General features: G+C 45.5%; 1 protein-coding gene across 6 annotated transcripts in view; it reads right to left on the bottom strand.

The window, feature by feature from the left end:
- CCDC62 (coiled-coil domain containing 62) overlaps positions 1–20,516 on the bottom strand; it is a 167,584-nt gene that overhangs the window by 68,248 nt on the left and 78,820 nt on the right. For all 6 annotated transcript variants that reach the window (XM_078666175.1, XM_078666172.1, XM_078666171.1 and 3 more), the window contains exon 11: positions 4,816–4,950. In XM_078666175.1, coding sequence (XP_078522301.1) covers positions 4,816–4,950 — 135 coding nt within the window. The remainder of the gene's footprint in view (positions 1–4,815; positions 4,951–20,516) is intronic.

Genomic DNA, 20,516 nt, shown 5'->3' with positions numbered 1-20,516 from the left:
GTTTGGAATTGTTCGAACAACCTTGTAAGATTGTAAAGGGTGATCTGGAGATAATTAAACGGGACTTCCTTTTGTGTAGGAAGACCCAGAGGGAAGAAGTTGAACTCCAGAAACAAAGTGTAAGAAAATTTGTTATGCTGAAAACATGTGATACTGCAGAGCCATATCTGATGGGTTCACTGACCTCCCATGAAAAGTTCCTGTTAACAAGGTTCAGGTTAAACCTTTTTCATCATCTGCTGATCAGACCCAAAACTGATGTTTTTAACAAATTGGCAGCACCCTGTGGCTGCGACGGAGAGTCTCCACAGGATATGCTGCATTTTATATTTTTATGTAGATTTTATGAATACCCACGCAGGCGCTATCTGGTCTCTCTTTTAAAAAAACTTAATTTTACTCAGATTAGACCGGCCCTAATGTATTTACAGCTTTTGCATAATGACAGTATTCTCCATATCACTGAATTTTTTTAATTGACTGTTAGGTTAAGAAATTGTTTGGACATGTAATGGCCCTATGAGATGAATGCACTAGTCACCTTTCTCCTGCTGTAAAATGCTGCTATTGCACTTTCTCACTCTGGCACTTTATCTGACATATATTTACAATGAATGTGTTTTTAATTGTTTTAAATGTATATGTATATGTACTTTTATGGTTTGTGTAAAACCGAATAAAGTTCTTGAATTGAATTGAATATACTTCTCTTTTCTGATTGAGGATCATTATTGTAAAGTTGGCAGTAAGAGCAATGAGGAAGGGAGAGACTGGCAAATCGATGGTTACAATGGGGTTCATTTACAAAGCTTTTATCTTGTTTAAGTTGCTTTTACGCCTGGATCAAGGCAGAGCAAGTGATTGTGATTCATTAAGGTGTCATATACTTGCACAAGTTCGTTTTATGTATTGTTTTGTAACTGTATTTAAATAGTGCTTACTACCCCTGACAAGGTGTGGTTGGGTGGATGGAGTCAGTGGATGAATGGAGTTAAGTTGTGGCTAGGTGGATGGACTTAGTGGGTGGATGAAGTGTGTGTGTGTGTGTGGCTGTGTGTGTGTGCGTGTGTGTGTGTCTGTAGCTGTGTGTGTGTCTGTATGTGGCTCTGTGTATGTGTGTGTGTGGCTGTGTGTGTGTGTGGCTCTGCGTGTGGCTCTGTAGGTATGTATGTGTGTGTGGGTCTGTGTGTGGCATTTGCGAGAGATTAAGCTATTGGCATTGTAAATGACAGTGCCATTTATTTATCTATTTTAAAAACCAACACATAAATAAAAATGTTGTCACTTACAATGCCAATAGCTCTAACTTTTTCAAAGGCGAAACCGTTGCATTGAAAATGTTTGTTCTTAGGGGAGGAGCCTAGCTCGCGACCGAGATGGCCGCGTTTTAGCTCGGCTCCGTTCAACCGCCTGTTTTCTTCGATTATCCTGTATTTCTCCTGCCCCGGGAAGCCCTCCTTGCTGTCTTTCGGTATTGCGGACACTTTGCGGACACTTACCCGTTGCTCCGGTGATCCTGGGTGCTGTCGATCCTGTGCGGTGGTCCCGCTCGGAGCCTTCGGGGCGGACTGGCCTGGACCTCCTTGCAGCGACGGGACGTGACGGAGCGCGATGGTCGGCCCTTGCTGGCGCTGTGGATCTGGTTGTGGAGGCTGATGTGCGAATAGACCGGCTGTGCCCGCTGGCGGACCCGACTGGCCTGGGCCTTGAGGTGCGGACACTGCCTCCTGCGGGAGAGCCTCCTCATTTGTCCGGCTTGGTCTCCCCCTTTGTTCCCCAGCCCGGCCATTTTGGATTTTCCGCCCGGGCTCGGAGAACGGGGCCGGCGGCACGAGGGGGCCGACGAACATCCTTCTTCTGGTGGGTCTCCTTCCTGCCTTGGGGCGCCCTGCCGCGGTTCGGCTGACCTCCTTTTGCTTTGGTGTTGCTTCGGCCGGGGCCCCCGACGACCGAGGGCTTGCTGAGCTCCTAAGATGGCGGCCGACCCTGGGAGTCACTGCCGGGCCTGGGCGAGCACTGGGGGCCCGCCACACGGCCCGGATGTCGGATCCTGTGAAGGGTTACCTGCACTTCAAGTTGTCCTGGATGTACTATACTCCTGGCGGACTTCCGTGGCTGCGCCTTTTTCCCCTGTGGAGGCGGACCCATTTTTCAACTTATACGGGGCCCCGTCGTCGGATTTGGCTTCCTCGTCGCAAGGTACGGCTGGTGTGCTCCTGGTCTCTGTGCCTCCGGCGGAGACCGCATCCTTGGGCTGGAGACTCTCCGACGCCCCTCGTCGTCCTACTTTGTTGCCTCGGCCGCTGGTCTGCGGTCCGTTTGCATCCTGTCCAGGCCTCGATGATCCTTTCTGTTTCTCATCGCGTCGGCTCCCCGGCCGGGGCGCCTGTGCCGACCCAGATGGGCTTGCCTCGTTGGACCTGTCCTTAGAACTGTGCCTGCGGTGCGAAGGTTGTACCGTAACTTTTTTGTGTCCTCCGTATTCTCTTTCACGTTTCTTCTCAGGACTGCCGCTGGACTTACTCCTGAACCCTGTGTCCCTCGTCGTTTGGAATTTCTTTGTTTGGATGATTACAACCTTGGACAAAAGCGGACAGGGCTGAAATGACTTGTTATATGCGGTAGTCTTGTTTTTGATCTATGACCGACATGTGCTGTTGTGATGTTGCGTAATTTCATGGGACTCCTGAAACTTATCCTGATATCGTTAACTTCCCGTGGGCTCTGCCTCTCCCCTTTTCACAGGTGGTGGGATGGTGGCAGATAATACTGTTTTTTCGCCCTCTCCCGTGTGTAACGTTTCCTCCTTTCCCTGGCCCTTCTTTTTTGCCTTTGTTTCTACCTTGTTTCTTTCTTCTATATTTCGGGTTCTATTTAGGGCGACAGGCACGCTGCTGGGGGGTTGGCCGTAGCCTTCTGCAGGGGTGTAGGGTGGGCTTGTGGGGTGGGTGGGGGGGTCTGTTGCTGTTTTTGGGGGGTCTTTTTCCTCCCCTTTTTCCTCCCTTTTTTGGTTCTATGGCCCTTGTGTATCCCCTCTTTCGGGGCTCTGTCTCGTCGTCTGTCCCCCTGGTGTCTTTTTGGGGTATTTTTCCGGTATCACGATGATTGTGATTTGCTGGGTGTGTTTTTTATTTTTTATTTTTAATGTCTATTCTGTACCGGGTTATTGTTTTCCTGTCTTGTCGCCCGGGGGCGGGTGTTTGGGTAAGAGTCCCTTCCTTTTCCTTCTTCCCCTTTCCCTTCCCCCTCCCCCCTTATGTGGGGTTCTCTTCCTTTATTGGGGGTACGTTTCGCATTGTTTTTGTATTTGGGTCCTTTTCTGTACTGTTCGGTGGGACGGGTGGTAGCTGCGGTGGGCAGGCATTGGACGATGTGTGCAGTGGCCTTTCCTCATGTTCGTAGTTTTGACCGGTGCTTATTGGTATGCCTATTTCGTATTAGTTTCTCCTGGTTTTTTACGATCGTTGTGTTGCTGCACGCCGCGGCCCCACCCCTGTGGTTTGTTTCTCGACCCGCCATGCTCCTGAACTCCCTAACCCGTCCTTTAAAAAATAAGAAAACTACCTTCCTAATTCTTTCTCCTGTGACTGCTCTAAGATGCCTCTTATTTCTCCTGTTTCTTTGCCGTTGTATATTGTGATACTCTGTGCATTGCTCCTGACGTTCGACTCTGTGGTGGCCAGCCCGGTGGGTTGTAGGCCCGTATTTGTGAGCTTTCTTTGTACAATAAAGGTTTTCGAAAAAAAAAAGAAAAAAAAAAAAAAAAAAAGAAAATGTTTGTTCTTTGTGGGGTTTGTGGTGGATTGGGAGAATGAAGAGGACAAATGGGTGCTACAGGAATGGGTCCATCCCATCTCTTACTCATCACTCTGATTTGCCTACCTTAACACCGGCTCCTTGGTGTTGTCTTTTCCCCATGTTCCACATCCCTCCCTACATTAATTGTGTGTGGCTTTTTTACGTCATCGTTGCCCCCTGGTCTGCCCTCCCCTCCTCCTGACGGCGCTCTCCGCATCCTAACCCTCTCCTTCATCTGTTCTCCTCTACCCTCCTCTGCTCCCTGTTGTTTAGGCTTATTTGCTCCCGTCAGTTTTGCCTTTGCTTCGAACTAACACCACATAACGCCTAACCTAGTCACTTCTATTACATTTTGGCTATTTGTTTGTTATTTGTTCCCATTCCTCCTCTCTAACTTGAAGGCTTCTCTTGCACCACCCTCACTTCTTTTGCTCTGTGCATCGTTCTCCTTATCTTTTTCTTTGTTGCAAGTGCAACCATCTCCTGCCCATTCCTCCGACATTGCTTTATACAACTTTATTTGCAGCGCTAAAGGAAGAGACACATCCATTATTTTTATAGTATATATCTATTCCTCTTCTATGATGTATTTTAATACAAATCTAATTTAAACTTCAATACCTGTTATTTATGAAATGTATTTACTTTTTTACTTTTTGCACATAAAAAATGAAAAAGAAATTGAGGGTGGACCAGTGTCCATCCTTTTTTTTTTTTTTTACTTTTGTGGAGTTCTCCTTTTTCTCTACTTGACAGCATGACTTTTCACCAGGGTTGCCTTTTGTTAGCTTGCTATTTATCAACCTTTCGTTCCATTGTACGCCCATAATTCAATTGAGCTAGCCGAAGTTAAAGTCAACGTTTCCAAGGAGTCGACCTGAAAATATTACTAAAATGCATTTCATGTTTGAAGGTCTGTTATGGAAGGTGTATCATGCTCAGAAAGGTATAAATTACAAATAAACCACATTAGTACCACTGTTGAGCCCTGTGATGCACATATGACCCACAACGCACCAGGTTACTGCAGCTGCTGTTGTGGAGGCTGGAGCAGGAGCCAGCAGGGAGTAAGGCGCTCAGCTCCAGATCAGCAACCATCTGTCGAGACTCCGCCAGCAGACGCTGCAGCTTACCAGTTGGTGAACACGACTTCTAGAACGAGAAAAACACAGATTACTAGTTTACCCCATATATCAATTTCACCTTTTAGAGGCATTAGACTGTTCATAAAAGTAGTGCACCAGTTTTTGCAAGTCCTTGAAAAATGTCTTGCTCCACAGTCTTAGTCGGCTGGTAATGCCTTAATACATATTAGTTCAGTTTGTCGCGTATGCCTCACAGGGTCTTTCCTCAGAGGCATCAGGTATAGGCCTCCAAGACAACTGCCCCCTTGCCAAACTGGGAACGAGCTCTATGGACAACCCGCAAAGACCTCCACTACCGGTTAAGTGCAATGTCCTATTCAGCCAGTAACGATGTTCCCAGTGGATTTGGAAACTGTATGGAATATAGAAATACCTCCTACAAACAGGTCGCTAGGGGCGAAATGCAGGCCCCTGCGTTGCATGGGGAGCTGCCAAACCATCAGAGGCCCTGAAATCCTTTGGGTGTCCCCCATTCAGTTGAAGACCAATGAAAATCTGTGAGATGTGGGAGACTCAGGTCTTTTTCATCCTATTCTGCAGGGGAGCCCCATCAATTTTTATGACGCCACTGAACAAGACACAACTTTTCAAAATCATGCATTGCATTTCAGTTCCAACCATTGCTTTTAAAACTTCAAGAAATGTGTACCTATTTTTAAAATGCTTTTGTTAGCAATTGAGTTATTGTTTTGAACAGAAATTGAAAAAGCAATTGTAAATCCCATTAGGCACGTTCAATCACCAGTTTTTTCTACAATAAACTCCTTTGTATAGACTATGGACACCTCCTGCTAAATACAATTTAGACAGTGCTTACTTTGTAAAATAAATAAAAAATAATAATTTCCAAGGCAGAACTATTTCTCTGGTGCCCACTGCAACCTGCAGAACTAACTGACCTCTACCAGCACTACCAAATAAGAGTATAAGACAACCTACTAACCATCACGCTCCTAGAAGTGTAAACATTTAGATTATTCCAGGGTGCCCAAATAGGTAAGCATGCCCGGAATGTGCTGGTATTATTATTTTTTAAAGGTATATTGGAACATTAAACAATCTTCTGAAGTTTTCAGCTCAAATGAAAATACATTTCTTACCTGTAACTGTAGTTCTCCAGTATTGGCATCTTTTATAGATTCACATGCTTGAATCATTCCCCGTCGGTGAAATGGGAGTCACACGGTATAATTAGAAAGCAATGCAAAATGATACATATAGCCTATATTGGCTAGAAACTATTCACTTAAGCAATTTATCAACATCATTTAGTAAGAACCAAACTTCAGCCAATAGCACCCTCTAAAACACTTCCCACAGAAGCTTCACTCCCTCAGATTTTCAAGCACTAGTGGCAAAAAAAAGAACCTTAGAAAATAAGGGGCGCCTCTATGGGGAAGAGGGTGGGCCGCACAGGAATCTATTGAAGATTCCAATGCTGGAGAACTAAGGTTAAAGCTAAGTAACTTGTTTTCTTCTACAGTATATGATCTTTCACATGCTTGAATCAGAATAGCTAGCAGTTATAACACATGCACAATCATAACTACAATGACACACTAGCGGATGGTGGGTAATAGAATAGGTCAAGACTCAACTTATTGGAATAGCCAATGCAACACTACTTGTCCCACAGCTGCATCACTCTGTACGGAGGACTTCTTTTCCTCCATGTTGCCACTCAGCATATTTACTCAATAGGTACACCAGCAAAAAGAGCAGTAGTTGTAGAGACAACTCTGGTAGAGTGCACTCTTACTTTGTCTGTAAAAGGTTTTCCAGCGTTACTGTGACAAAGATGGATAGCCTCTGCAATCCATCGAGTTATACTCGCTTTGAAACTGGAAAAACACTACGATGATTACCATATATGACTAGCAGCAGATCTGATTTTCTGAATTGTTTTGTCCAGTGAAGATAGAATTTGTTGCATCTTTTACCATCCAAAGTATAGGATAGTTTGGCAGTACTATGAGGATTCAGGAAGAATGTCTTTAGCGCAATTGATTTGTTTAAATGAAAATCTGTTGGGACCTTAGGTATAAATTTAGGATTGGTTTTAAGAATTTGGGATTTGTTTTAAGAATGATATTATCATCTTTGAACTGCATAAATGATTCATGAAGTGTAAATGTCTGAATTTCACTAACTCTTCTTACTCATATCAGAGCTTTTAAAAGTGCCATTTTCCATGTTAAAAATGTCATATCTGCTTTGTGACTGGGCTCAAATGGAGCATTCATCAGTTGCACAAGTACTGTATTGAGTTGCCAAGATGGAGGAGGATTACTTATTGGTAGAAAGACTCTGAAAGGGCCTTTGACGAATTGGTTGATCGCTTCGCTAGACCATAGGACAGGTAACCCAGTCTATCTTCTAAATCTTGAAATTGCTGCTAAGTGCACTTTAATTGAAGTATGTGCCAAACCTGATTTTGCTATACGCAGCAGAAAAGGCCGAATTTGCTCCGGTGGAGCTGAAATAGGGTAAACCTCTGATATTTGGCACCATAAACAGAAATGCTTCAGTTTCAGCTTGTACGTCCTATTGTTAGTTTTAGTTCTGGCTTTTTCAAGAATTTCTCTACAATCTTGAGGGATACTCAGATTTGCGTACGCATTGTATTCAGGAGCCAGGCAGACAAGTAAAAGTATGTCAGGTTCAGATTAGGTACCTGTTTTTGGCTCATTGTCAGTAGTATAGATCGAGGTTTAAGGCGAATGCGACTCTCCTCCAATAGAAGCAGTAGTTCTGTGAACCAATGCTGTGTGAGCCTTCTCGGGGGCAATCGAAATCATTTGGCACGATTCCCTTTTCATTTTGATGAGAAGTCTTGGGTATAACAGGTTTGGGGGAAAAGCTTAAGCAAAGATTCCTAACCAGTTGTTTGTAAACGCTTTTCCCAACAACCCTTGATAAGGGTGCCAACTTGCATGTTCGATTCTCCTGTGTTGCAAACAGATCTAGGTTTGGTCTGCCCCAATGGTCGAAAATGCTGTCCAGAACTTCCTGGTTGAGCTCTCATTTGTGAAGGCTGTTATTGGTTCTGCTCAACATATCTGCTAGAACATTGATTAATCCTGGAACATGCTCTGCCTTGATTGTTATTTACTGATGTAGAGCCCACTTCCAAATTTCTTGTGCTTCTTGTGACAAAGATGGTGATCTTGTACCCCCTTGTTTATTTATATAATGCATGCTGGTGGTGTTGTCTGTACGAACCAATACTGACAAACCTTTTATCCTGGGTAAGAATGACATCAGACTCAGGGCTACGGCTTAGTTCCAGCAGATAAATGTGCATTTTCATTTGGCATGGAGTCCATTTTCCACTTATTCTCAAATGCTGTGGGTGAGCGCCCCACCCCTAACAAATTCAGCTATCGGAGGTAGGAAGGTTAATTCTACGGATAGATAGGCATTCTTCATCAACCAGTGTAAAGACACTTTCATGTTCTTTGCCTACATAATGTTTGACTCCTGATCACGCTAGGAGCAATTTCCAGCTACTGTGCAACTTATTTTATTTTAAAAACGCCGAATTTTAAAACTGCTCGAATTTTCATACTGTTTGCATACAGCATACCTGGCATACTTGGCACTCACTTGCCACTATTTTCGCTTTGTTCCTGACATTCCCAGCCGATTTTAGGGCTGTAGATCGAGGGCTAGTGACAACAGCATTTACGGCGGCCATCTTGAGTGAGGGGGTGAGAGTGCTCTAGTGTCCGGTATTTAAGGAGCCCCTAGGAAGCAGGCGCGAGATCCCAGCGCTTTGCCTACATAATGTTTGACTCCTGATCACGCTAGGAGCAATTTCCAGCTACTGTGCAACTTATTTTATTTTAAAAACGCCGAATTTTAAAACTGCTCGAATTTTCATACTGTTTGCATACAGCATACCTGGCATACTTGGCACTCACTTGCCACTATTTTCGCTTTGTTCCTGACATTCCCAGCCGATTTTAGGGCTGTAGATCGAGGGCTAGTGACAACAGCATTTACGGCGGCCATCTTGAGTGAGGGGGCGAGAGCGGTGAGAGCGCTCTAGTGTCCGGTATTTAAGGAGCCCCTAGGAAGCAGGCGCGAGATCCCAGCGCTTTGCCTACATAATGTTTGACTCCTGATCACGCTAGGAGCAATTTCCAGCTACTGTGCAACTTATTTTATTTTAAAAACGCCGAATTTTAAAACTGCTCGAATTTTCATACTGTTTGCATACAGCATACCTGGCATACTTGGCACTCACTTGCCACTATTTTCGCTTTGTTCCTGACATTCCCAGCCGATTTTAGGGCTGTAGATCGAGGGCTAGTGACAACAGCATTTACGGCGGCCATCTTGAGTGAGGGGGCGAGAGCGGTGAGAGCGCTCTAGTGTCCGGTATTTAAGGAAACGGTCTATCTCCGCGCTAGCGGTCGCGTTTGCGGAAGCGCCTCCTCAGCGCCTGAGTCACGCCAGAGTCAGCCCGTCTGCGCCTCGGACGTGTCTCAGGGCTATGGCACCACCATATGGTTCAGTCCCCAACCTACAACAGGTACCTATAGCCGATGTAGCAATACATTCAATAGAATCCCCCTACATCAAATATACGTCTGTCGATTTGAAGGCTCTACAACCGGCAACAAAACCCTCCTGCAGGTTGTTAAAATTGGGGTGGGAGAAGGATTCCTGTCAAACCTGTCAATTACACATTGACCCTGTAGGGATCAAATCTACGCTGTCTGATTCCCTCAAGAACTCCTCAAAATCAAAGACAAAATCCTTTTCCTTTATTAGCCTCAACTGTCGCTCTTTACCAATGCATAAACTAGAAATTTTTAACCTACTCTTAGATGAAGCACCCGATGCATTGTTTATTACTGAAACCTGGCTCAAAGAAAGTTCGGGTCCAGACATAGCTATGGCACTTCCGGACTCCTACGCTATCACTAGACTTGACAGGGAAAAGATACCTGGCGGAGGAATTGCCATCATCTTCAAAAAGATTTTTAATTGCGAATTTAAACCTCTTCTATGTGATGGCTGCCAAGCAGCGACATTTAAACTTACGCTAGCCCCCTATTTCACTTTAGCCGGAGTCCTTGTGTATCGGCCTCCGGGGGCAGCGTCCAAATGGGTGACAAATATGTCTGCACTTATCGGACCGTTAGCCATGAGAACTGCCAATTTCACAATCTTAGGCGACATAAACTTGCATCTAGAGGATGAGGAATGCTCTTTAGCTAAAGACTTCATAAATGACTTAGCAGCTCTCAATCTAACCTTAAAGAACTCAGGGCCTACTCATCGAGCTGGACACCTGCTTGATCCCATCTTTTCTAATCTTAACAATATTATGACGCATTCTGCCCAGCCTCTGCCCTGGTCCGACCACTATTTGGTTAAATTTGCCCTTCAGGTCGACCCAATAAATAAAGATAATACTCCCCTACCCACCCAGTTTATAAGAAAGTGGAAACAACTTGACATTGACAGTCTCAATACCCTCCTGGAAGAACATAGGCCTTGCACTAAGACCTCTGTTCAACAGCTTTCCTCCACAGTACAAAACTGGCTTCTTGCAGCCATTGACTCCACCCTGCCCAAAACAAAGCTTAAACCTAACACCCACCGCTCTCCTGCGCCCTGGTTCAACGATATTTTACAAAATGAAAAAACTAGATGTAAAAATCTTGAACGTCAATGGAGGAGGAGTTACTCACCTGTAATCAAGGAAAAATACAAAATTCAGTTAACAGCGTATCAAAAGCAGTGTAGCAAAGCTAAAGCAGAATTCATCTGCACAAAAATCACAAATGCCTTAGACCACTCCAAAACACTTTTTAAGCTAGTAAAAGAACTGGCTGGCTCTAATACGTCTCAACTTCCACCTGAACTTAATAAAACTCAATGTGACCTACTAGCTGCCTTCTTCATCAATAAAGTCGACCAAATTCATCAAGACATTAATCAAGCTTCTAATAAATATAAGTTAACCACTGAAGCTACCCCACAATGTGCATTACCTACCTCGGGTAATACCCCAGGCATTCCGGATTGCTCTACTCCGGTTAATGCATCTTCTGTCACACTTGATAGTTGGCCCTTGCTGAACCCTGATATGGTTCAAAGGCTGCTAAAAACTATTAAATCTGGCTCGCCTAAGGACCCATTGCCATGCTCAGTCTTAAAGCAACTTAACAGCAACGTCTTGGTTACCATCACTGATCTTCTCAATGCTTCGTTACTGGAACAATTTGTACCCAGTGAATGGAAGCACGCAATGATTCATCCGCTCCTGAAGAAAGCTGGCGCAGACCCCAATTTGCCAGCTAACTTCCGCCCAATATCCTTGCTGCCCACCTTTGCAAAAATATTGGAGAAACATGTACATCGTTGCCTCACTGATTTCATCACCACTCATGACCTATTACCAACCCACCAGTCGGGATTTCGTGCAGGCTTTTCCACAGAAACTACCTTGCTGGGGGTAACCGAAAATATCCGCCGCATGGTGGACAAGGGCGAAACAGCGGCACTTGTGCTGCTCGACCTCAGAGCGGCATTCGACACCGTGTCGCATGCGGTCCTCGCCCAAACACTCCACTCCCTGGGCATCCGTGGGGCAGCTCTCAACTGGATTAGATCATTATTGGAAAACCGCACATTCCAGGTCTTCTCACAAACTGCCTGCTCCGATACCATGACATTCAAACACGGAGTTCCACAGGGCTCTATCCTTAGCCCGTTGCTTTTCAACGTGTATATGAGCCCCCTGGCCAAAATAGTGGAGGAAACAGGGCTTTTAATGTTTTCTTACGCTGATGATTCCCAGCTGCTTTTTTCTTTATCAGCTGCAGATTCTGACAATTCCTCCACCCTACAACTCGGACTCTGTAAAATCGCCGACTGGATGCAAAAAAACTTTCTAAAACTTAACGGCGAAAAAACCGAGTTAATCGTGTTGGGCAAAAATAAAGAACTTTGGGGACCCCAACATTGGCCAACTGAAATGGGCACCCCCCCTACCCCGGTTACTCATGCTCGCAACCTGGGCGTCATTATTGACGACTCACTCAGTTTACATCAGCAAGCGGTAAAGACTTCAGCCACCTGCTTTGCCATATTAAAATGGCTAAAAAAGATCTGCTGGATGCTGCCTGAAAACACCAAGAAAACAGTTGTCAATGCCCTAATAACATCTAGGCTAGATTATGGCAACGTTTTGTACCTGGGGGCGAACAAAGCTACTGTCCGCAGGTTGCAATCAGTGCAAAATGCAGCAGCCAGACTACTCTGTAAAATTCCCATCTCTACTCCAACCACTAAATACATCAGGAAGTTACACTGGCTAAAAATTGAAAACCGAGTTAAATTCAAATCTCTATGTTTTATGCACAGGATTTCCACCAACACCGCTCCTAAATATCTGCAAAACCTGGTGCGCCCCTATCGTCCTTCCAGATCTCTTCGGTCTTCCACGGCAAATCATTTTGAAATTCCAAGGACCAGGCTGTCACGCATGGGTGGCAAGTCCTTCTCATTCCTAGGACCTTCTCTCTGGAACTCAATGCCACATACACTGCGGTCTGAGTCAAATTACATCAAATTCAGAAAAGCCCTAAAAACATGGCTCTTTAACATCTAGTTTTCTGTAACCGCATTGCTATTGGGATCTGCCGCGCCGGGAAACCCTTTGTTGGGTAGCTGTGCGCATTACAAATGTAAACAAATAAATAAAATAAATGTTTGGAGTGATTTGAATTCCGGCGTTGAATGACCTCTGAATTTGAAGACATTGTTTGTCCTACTCTTCACATTTGGAAGCAGCAATATGGTACTAGCAAAATGCAAGAGGACATCATCACGAGGAGTGACTTGAATAGGCGAACTGAAACAAACTTTCTTTTCAGTAATCTCTGTGCTAAGAGCTTGAGTCTTATTCGCCTTTCTTGCAACAAAAATGCTTAGTCTTGAATTGTGTCGAGAACTGTTCCCAAGAATGTTGTCTTTGTCAAAGGATTGAGAGACAATTTCTGCGGGTTGACTGTAAGGCCGAGGTCATTGAATAGCATAAGATAGGGTCTTGTTGCCTTCGTTGCCTGATGAGAAGTTGAAGCTTTTATAAACCAATCGTCGAGGTATGTGTCTCCAGATGATGAGGCTTTATTGTTCAGTTAATGAAAACTTACAATTAAAGCACTAGTTAAAAACTAAAAAAATGAATGACCTGTTATTTAAAAATAGCTGTAAAAGTCCAGCTGTAAACAATAATCTCTGTGTTCTTGATCGTTTGCTAGATAAAAGGATTTAATGCAATTGAAAACACCATTTAAAAACAGCGAACCTCAAAGAAACATTAGTACTTGTTTAGTGCAAATTTGCAGGAGAAAGTGTTTACTGCATTACCAGTGATGGTAAGTGCTACGCGATAGTATATACTAAGCCATAGGAGGATCATAGTGCAAATTTGCTGAAAAAAGTGCTAGGTGCGTTAGTGAAGGTGGAATAGTGAATGGCTGACAAAAGGCGCTAACTGTAAGAAGTAAGCGCGCTGTTACCGAAACGGTGTCCTGGCGCTGAGAGACCACAGGAGTGCATGCCGGATAGAATTAGTGTGTAAATAGCCAAGTTTTCAGGGCCCTTCTAAAGGGTAGCAAGTCGGCAGCCTAACCGGTGGTACAGCAGGTTAAGTTTTGCCATTAACCCAAACAGTTCCCCAAGGTATGGTTGTGGCTTTAGGAGACCGCATGTGCCTATTGTCACCCAAGCATGTGATCTTTTTTATATCAGGCTTTGTGGTTAAGAGAGGCGAGCTTTTTCGCAACTGAAATTATGGCTCGATTAAAAACGAGCTGAGTGAGTGTTAAGGCCCAGAGGGCCTCTACCTGGAACGTGGTTACAGCCAAGTTTAAATAATCATGTGTCTGGGAGTTTCCTGGATCAGAGATAGCCTTCCACAAGATGCTACTTAGTGTGACTCCAGACTCGTTTTTTTAGCTTGTAGCAGGATTTTAGATAGGCGCACAGGATCTATAAATTCTGCCTCTGTAGGCCAAACTCGAGCCGTATTTGAGCTGGTGAAGCGTGGCATGTGAGTTTAAACACCTGCCAGTAAGTGCCAATTATAGAGTTGTCGATTACTTTGTCAGCTCGCCCTCTGAGGGCCTCAGCACCATACCCTAAAGAGGGAACATGTTTTGCATCCATGACTTGTAGGAGTAGTTGGAGGGACAAGCCTTTCAAAGAATTTCTTAAAGTGCAAAAAGCAGATATTAGGGAGTTGTTTTTCCTTACAATCAGTCAGCACAGCTTACTGAATGCACCTCTTGGGTCAAGGATTACCCCTAGGTACTTATATTCCGTATCAGATTGCAGGGTTGAGCCATCCAGGTGGGAAATTGGCGGAGAGTGTCTTCTTGTGCTTAGTCACATAGTCTTTGTTTTATTGAGATTAACTTCCACCGCAAGATCGCCGACATCCACAACAGCTTCGGCGCCCCACCCACGCACCCAACCGTCGAACCAACGCCCCCCACCGCCACCATTCGCACCTGGACCACGGTGACCACCGAAGACACAGCCCGCACGATGAACACCATCCACTCCGGATCACCGACCGACCCATGCCCACACCACGTCTTCAACAAGGCCGACTCCACCATCGCACCCCAACTCCGGAACATCATCAACGCCTCCTTCAACACCGCCACCTTCCCGGAGAGCTGGAAGCACGCCGAGATCAGCGCCCTCCTGAAGAAACCTACAGCGGACCCCACCGATCTCAAAAACTTCCGCCCCATCTCGCTCCTCCCTTTTCCTGCTAAAGTCATCGAGAAGATCGTCAACAGACAGTTGACCGCCTTCCTCGAGACGAACGGATCCCTCGACCCCTCGCAGTCCGGCTTCAGAGCCAACCACAGCACCGAGACCGCCCTCATCGCAGCCACCGACGACATCCGGACCCTGCTCGACAAGGGGGAAACAGTGGCCCTCATCCTCCTGGACCTCTCCGCTGCGTTCGACACGGTCTGCCACCGCACCCTAGTCCAGCGCCTCAGCAACATCGGTATCCAAGAGAAGGCACTGGAGTGGATCATCTCGTTCCTCGCCGGAAGAACACAAAGAGTCCGCCTCCCCCCGTTTCGCTCCGAGGCCACCGAAGTCATCTGCGGCGTCCCGCAAGGATCTTCACTCAGCCCCACCCTCTTCAACATCTACATGAAACCTCTCGCAGCCATCGCACGCCAGCACAACCTCAACATCATCTCTTACGCCGACGACACCCAGCTGATCCTCTCCCTCACCAGAGACCCCGACACCGCCAGAACCTGCCTACACGAAGGGATGAAAGACGTCGCCGAGTGGATGAAGGACAGCCGCCTGAAACTGAACTCGGACAAGACGGAAGTCCTCATCCTGGGATCTTCGCCCTCCGCCTGGGACGACTCCTGGTGGCCCCCAGCCCTGGGCACCGCACCCAAGCCAACCGACCACGCAGGCAACCTGGGCTTCATCCTGGACCCCTCCCTCTCGATGACCAGACAAGTCAACGCCGTCTCCTCATCGTGCTTCAACACCCTGCGTATGCTTCGCAAGATCTTCCGCTGGATCCCGACCGAGACCAGGAAGACTGTCACCCAGGCACTCGTCACCAGCCGACTGGACTACGGAAACGCCCTCTACGCCGGAACCACAGCCAAGCTACAGAAAAGACTCCAGCGCATCCAGAACGCCTCTGCCCGACTCATCCTGGATGTCCCCCGACGCAGCCACATCTCCAGCCACCTGAGGAACCTGCACTGGCTCCCCGTCGACAAGAGGATCACTTTCCGGCTCCTCACCCACGCACGCACACAAGTCTCTCCACGACCTGGGCCCCAAGTACCTCAACGACCGCCTGACCTTCTACACGCCCACCCGCCAGCTACGGTCCACCAGCCTCGCCCTCGCAGCCGTACCACGCATCCGAAGAGCCACCGCCGGAGGAAGATCCTTCTCTTACCTGGCTGCCAAGACTTGGAACTCCCTCCCCATCCACCTTCGGCTGACCCAGGACCATCTCGCCTTCAGGAAACAACTCAAGACCTGGCTGTTCGAGCAGTAGCATACCCCTCCCCCCAAGCGCCTTGAGACCCTCCCGGGTGAGTAGTGCGCTATACAAATGGCATGATTGATTGATTGATTGATTGAAGCCCATGCTTTGCTACATACATTGCTGTTGCATTAAGGCTGACCTTCGTGTAGCTGATTAATAGGACATCATCAGCATACATCACAGGGAAGCTATAAATCCAGATAGTTCAGTGGATGAGATTTTATGTTCTTGAGGATAGTTGTCAGATACAGGTTAAACAAGAACGGAGCTAGTATACATCCTTGTTTGAGTCTTCGATGCATGGCGTTTTCTTTGTCCTTCCTAGGTCACAGGTAACTGGTTTCAAGGTATGAGGGAGCCTCCTAAATACTAGATTTATGGAGCATTTTAAGGGAGTAACAGGTAGAGCCAATGGGCAACTCACCTGGGGTGACTACACCCTCTATTATGCCACCCTCCTGTGGGAGGGGGCATAGTTCTGCCCCTAAATGTAAGAGTACCCTCATCTTCATTATGGAGGGGACTGAAAAGTGTGCTTAACATTGCATCCTCCACCATAAGGGTGGAGTTAGCAAGGTGGGCACACCTCCTAGTCTTTCTAAGTTTTCCCATCTGTTTTCCTGCCCAAAATAGGGGTGTAAGACGGGGGGCTGCCATTGGCTTCTAGCAGCAGAGGCCGGGGGTCGCATTACAAATACGGCAGGCTTTTGAAGCTTCCACTTCGAGCACTGGCCCATCCTGGAGGAGGAGGTGTGACACCTCTGCCCAGGATGTGCATTGTTTCTGGCCCCAGAGAGCAGAGGCTCTCCACCCCGGGGTCCAGAAATGTGTGTGTGTATGTGTGTGGCAGGCTGCCTAAAGCCAGTCATTGACCACACCAGGGTCGGTAGGTTTTCAGGGGGCACCTCTGAGGTGCCATCTGAGTACATGGTTTAATAAATCTCACACTGGCATCAGAGAGGATTTATTACAAGGAGCTGTTTGGTACCAAACACTCCTGGTTTCAGTGAAGCCATCATAGTGCTAGGGAACTCGAGTTGTCGAGTTTCCAGCCCACGTACTCTTTACAGCTTCTCTGGCACTTACAATATTTAAGAATTGGCTTATGTACTGTAGGGGCATATCTACTCCAGCAGATATACCCTCACCTGTGGTATAGTGCACTCTGCCTTAGGGCTGTAAGGCCTGTTAGAGGGGTGAATTATTCTATACCTTCAGGCAGTGCTGGCTGGCATGGCACCCAGGCTGGGTGCCATGTCAACCTTGTCATTTTTCACCTCTCAGGGGCATGCAAGCTCCAGTGGCATGGTCCTAGTGAGGGCGCCCCAGGGGACCTCTTCAGCTTCCCGGACCTAGGTACTTAGTGTACCACTTGCAAGGGACTTACAAGGGGCACAAGTACCAATTGTGGATATGTTTTTAGGAAAAAGGCACTGGTTGGCAGTGACCCTATGCACTACAAAACCACATCAAATACCAGGCAAAATTTGGGGGCTAACCATGTCAAAAGAGGCACTTTCTCCCAACCGGCACCATCAAGTAGTCACTGTTTTCGACCAGTGTGCCTTCCTTGAGAAGGTTGTTACCTTCTCTGAGCTTTTTGCCCTAACCCGCTGTTGGTAGCTGTCTCAACTGTTGTTGGAGATAAGAAGGTTGATACTGCTGTTGAAAGGGCTGACAATGCGGATATCTATATGGTTGATATCATCCTCTGTAAGACTATAGTCCTCTTCCTCTATGAAAAGGAAGCTTTCTCATTTGTAAAGTACCCAAAGACTTTGTGGTATCTGTGTCTGCTTTAATTGACTGCAATTGTATTCACAAAACAACAACAGGTGGTTGTGAGATTTAAACACATCTTTACTTGTGCATGAGGAACATTTTACTCAACAATCATGACCTCAAATCTGTATAACTCGATGGATATACAATGAAAAATATTTGAAAAGGGTGTGAAATATGGAAAGATAAATCAAATATACATTGTGCTAACCCAAAATGTATACATTAAAAAGGCTAAAATTGCATCAGGACTCAAGCTAAAATCTTAATTCTGCCCTCCTCCGCATTCTATACCTAAAGAATTTGTAACGTTTGAGCAAGCTGTTATGCCATCCATTATTCAATTGGAAAACAAAAAAACAATACTTTAGAAGCAACATCACCCATGATCAACAAAGAGCAATACAGGAACTGAAAGAGGACCAGTCTGTCGTTATTAAGCAAGCAGACAAGGGGGGCGCGGTGGTTGTTTGGTCAAAAGATGGTTATTCCTCAGAGGCAAAAAAAAATCTGGATAATAGGAACTGCTATCGAAGTATAGCAAATGACCCCATAAGGGAGATCGAAGTGGAGATCCATCAGGTGCTAGAGGAAGGTTTCAACAACAACATTTTTGACCCAAAGTAATTTGCCTACCTGGTAAAAAGAAAGCCAAGCATTCCAGTCATATACTTTCTGCCAAATCCTCATAAAGATCCCCAAAATCCACATGGCCGTACGATTGTGTCTGGATGTGACTCGGTCCTCAAACCGATTGCCCAATACGTAGATGTATTTCTCAAACCATTCCTCCATGATGTGCCGTCATACCTGAGAGACACCATGGATTTTATCACCTAAATCGATAGCCACCAATGTACATGGATGACCACTGGCTTGTATCGTTTGATGTTGTTTTACTTGATACCCAAATTCCTCAAGATGATGTGGCAGGAGGACGATGTGATCCAGAGGGAGCCCTAAAAAGATTTTGTAAAGGATTCACACTGTGCTCCAGAGTCAACTTCTAAAAAAAATTAAAAAAAATTACAGAGACTCACAGAACATGAGCAATCCAGAAAAGCCTGTCCTGCTCCTTTGATTTGATACACAAGTAGAACTCCTTAATAACTTGACAAGTTGGAATCAAAACCTTTTGCCGTGCCCCCCCCCCTAAGAATTCCTAGTCCTGAAGAGAACCCCCAAAGAAAGTGAGGGTTCGAAACGCATAGACCGGGATCAATAGGGGATCCTAGTTCAACCAGTATCAATATGGATGTATAAATTAATTTGGCTAAAGAAACTATTGGAAGCCCATATTAAATACCTTTGGACCCTTTATACATTCCATTACTAAGAGCACTTTATGTGAACGTAATGCTCTGGTCTTGTAAAATCTTGGATTGGTGAAGATGCAATTTTAGCCTAGTTCATGTATACATTTTGGGTTATCACAATATATATTTGATTTATCTTTCCATATTTCACACTTGTTTTTCAAATATTTTTCACTGTATTTCCATAGAGTTGAATGTCGATTATCCTTTCTTTTATCGCACCAAATGTGAAAGTTTACAAAACGTTTGTGTTCAATCATTAATAAAACAAATTTGCGGTCATGATTATTGAGTAAAATATACCTCATGCACAAGTAAACATGTGTTTAAATCTCACAACCACCGGATGATGTTTTGTGTATACAATTTGTCTAAGGCCCAAGGTGGTTGTAGGTAAGGCCAAACCCCCCAATTCACACTTAAATTCTTCTCAATCGTATGGCATGTCTAAGATTTTACTTTGGATTTCTGGTTTGAACGTTGTTGCTTTCAGCCATCCCTGTCTCTTGAGAACAGCTGATGCTGCCAGCTGGCAAACACCTGTTGACGTCTATTACACAGTCAATCATCTCAGAGGAAGTTCTTTCCCCTTTTGTATGATCTTCTTTGCTTTTCGTCTCACATCTTCTGGCAAAAGATCTATGTATGTGGTGATGTCTGACTACATTTGTCTATTATAGGGCAAGGAATAGTCAATGAATTGGGGGCTCGAGCATTAGACTCTGTCATAGTGGAAAAACGTTTTTCCTAGGTTATCCAAGCGCTGGCCTTCTCGATCAGGTGGTGTGGATGGATTTTTGGATCAACGTTGAGGTGCTTGTGTTACTATTGAATACGGTTTTGGATGACCAATTAAGCATGCCAGTGAATTTGCTGGTGATTATATTTTTTATCCAACCTAGGTAACATCGTAGAAACTGTAGCTGGGGTTTTCATCACTTTTTATTCCTTTTTCCCATATAAAATCTACAATAGGGATTGCTCGACTCTTATATTTAGCAGGTTCCTTAAAGTCGTATAAAAAACAATCTGTTTTATCGTCAGTGGCAATTGAAACCTCTTCGATGCCCTTTCCCTCAAATTATGGACGCTGCCAACGTCGTCCGGAATATAGTCCACTGGTTGTGGTGCTGGCAGAGATGGTGCTGGAATTGGATAGTCAACCAATTAATTGGGTGCTGATCGATTGTCAGGAATTTTCCCTTACTCTCTTGCCTTGTCCGAGGGCACTGCATCATCTGTAGTCAGCACTGCAATGTTTAAAGTTGGAGTACTTTTAGGTATGATAGGCATAGGTAAAGTATGCATAGTGGGGGTTTGCATTTGGTGGGAGGACTGGGGACTCATCCAATAAGTGGGTCGGTGGGAGGGGAGAGACTTTATGTGTGGAGGTGT

Source organism: Lissotriton helveticus, chromosome 11 (assembly GCF_964261635.1).
Source record: "Lissotriton helveticus chromosome 11, aLisHel1.1, whole genome shotgun sequence".
Classification (NCBI taxonomy): domain Eukaryota; kingdom Metazoa; phylum Chordata; class Amphibia; order Caudata; family Salamandridae; genus Lissotriton; species Lissotriton helveticus.
This window is presented reverse-complemented; position numbering and strand designations above follow the sequence as displayed.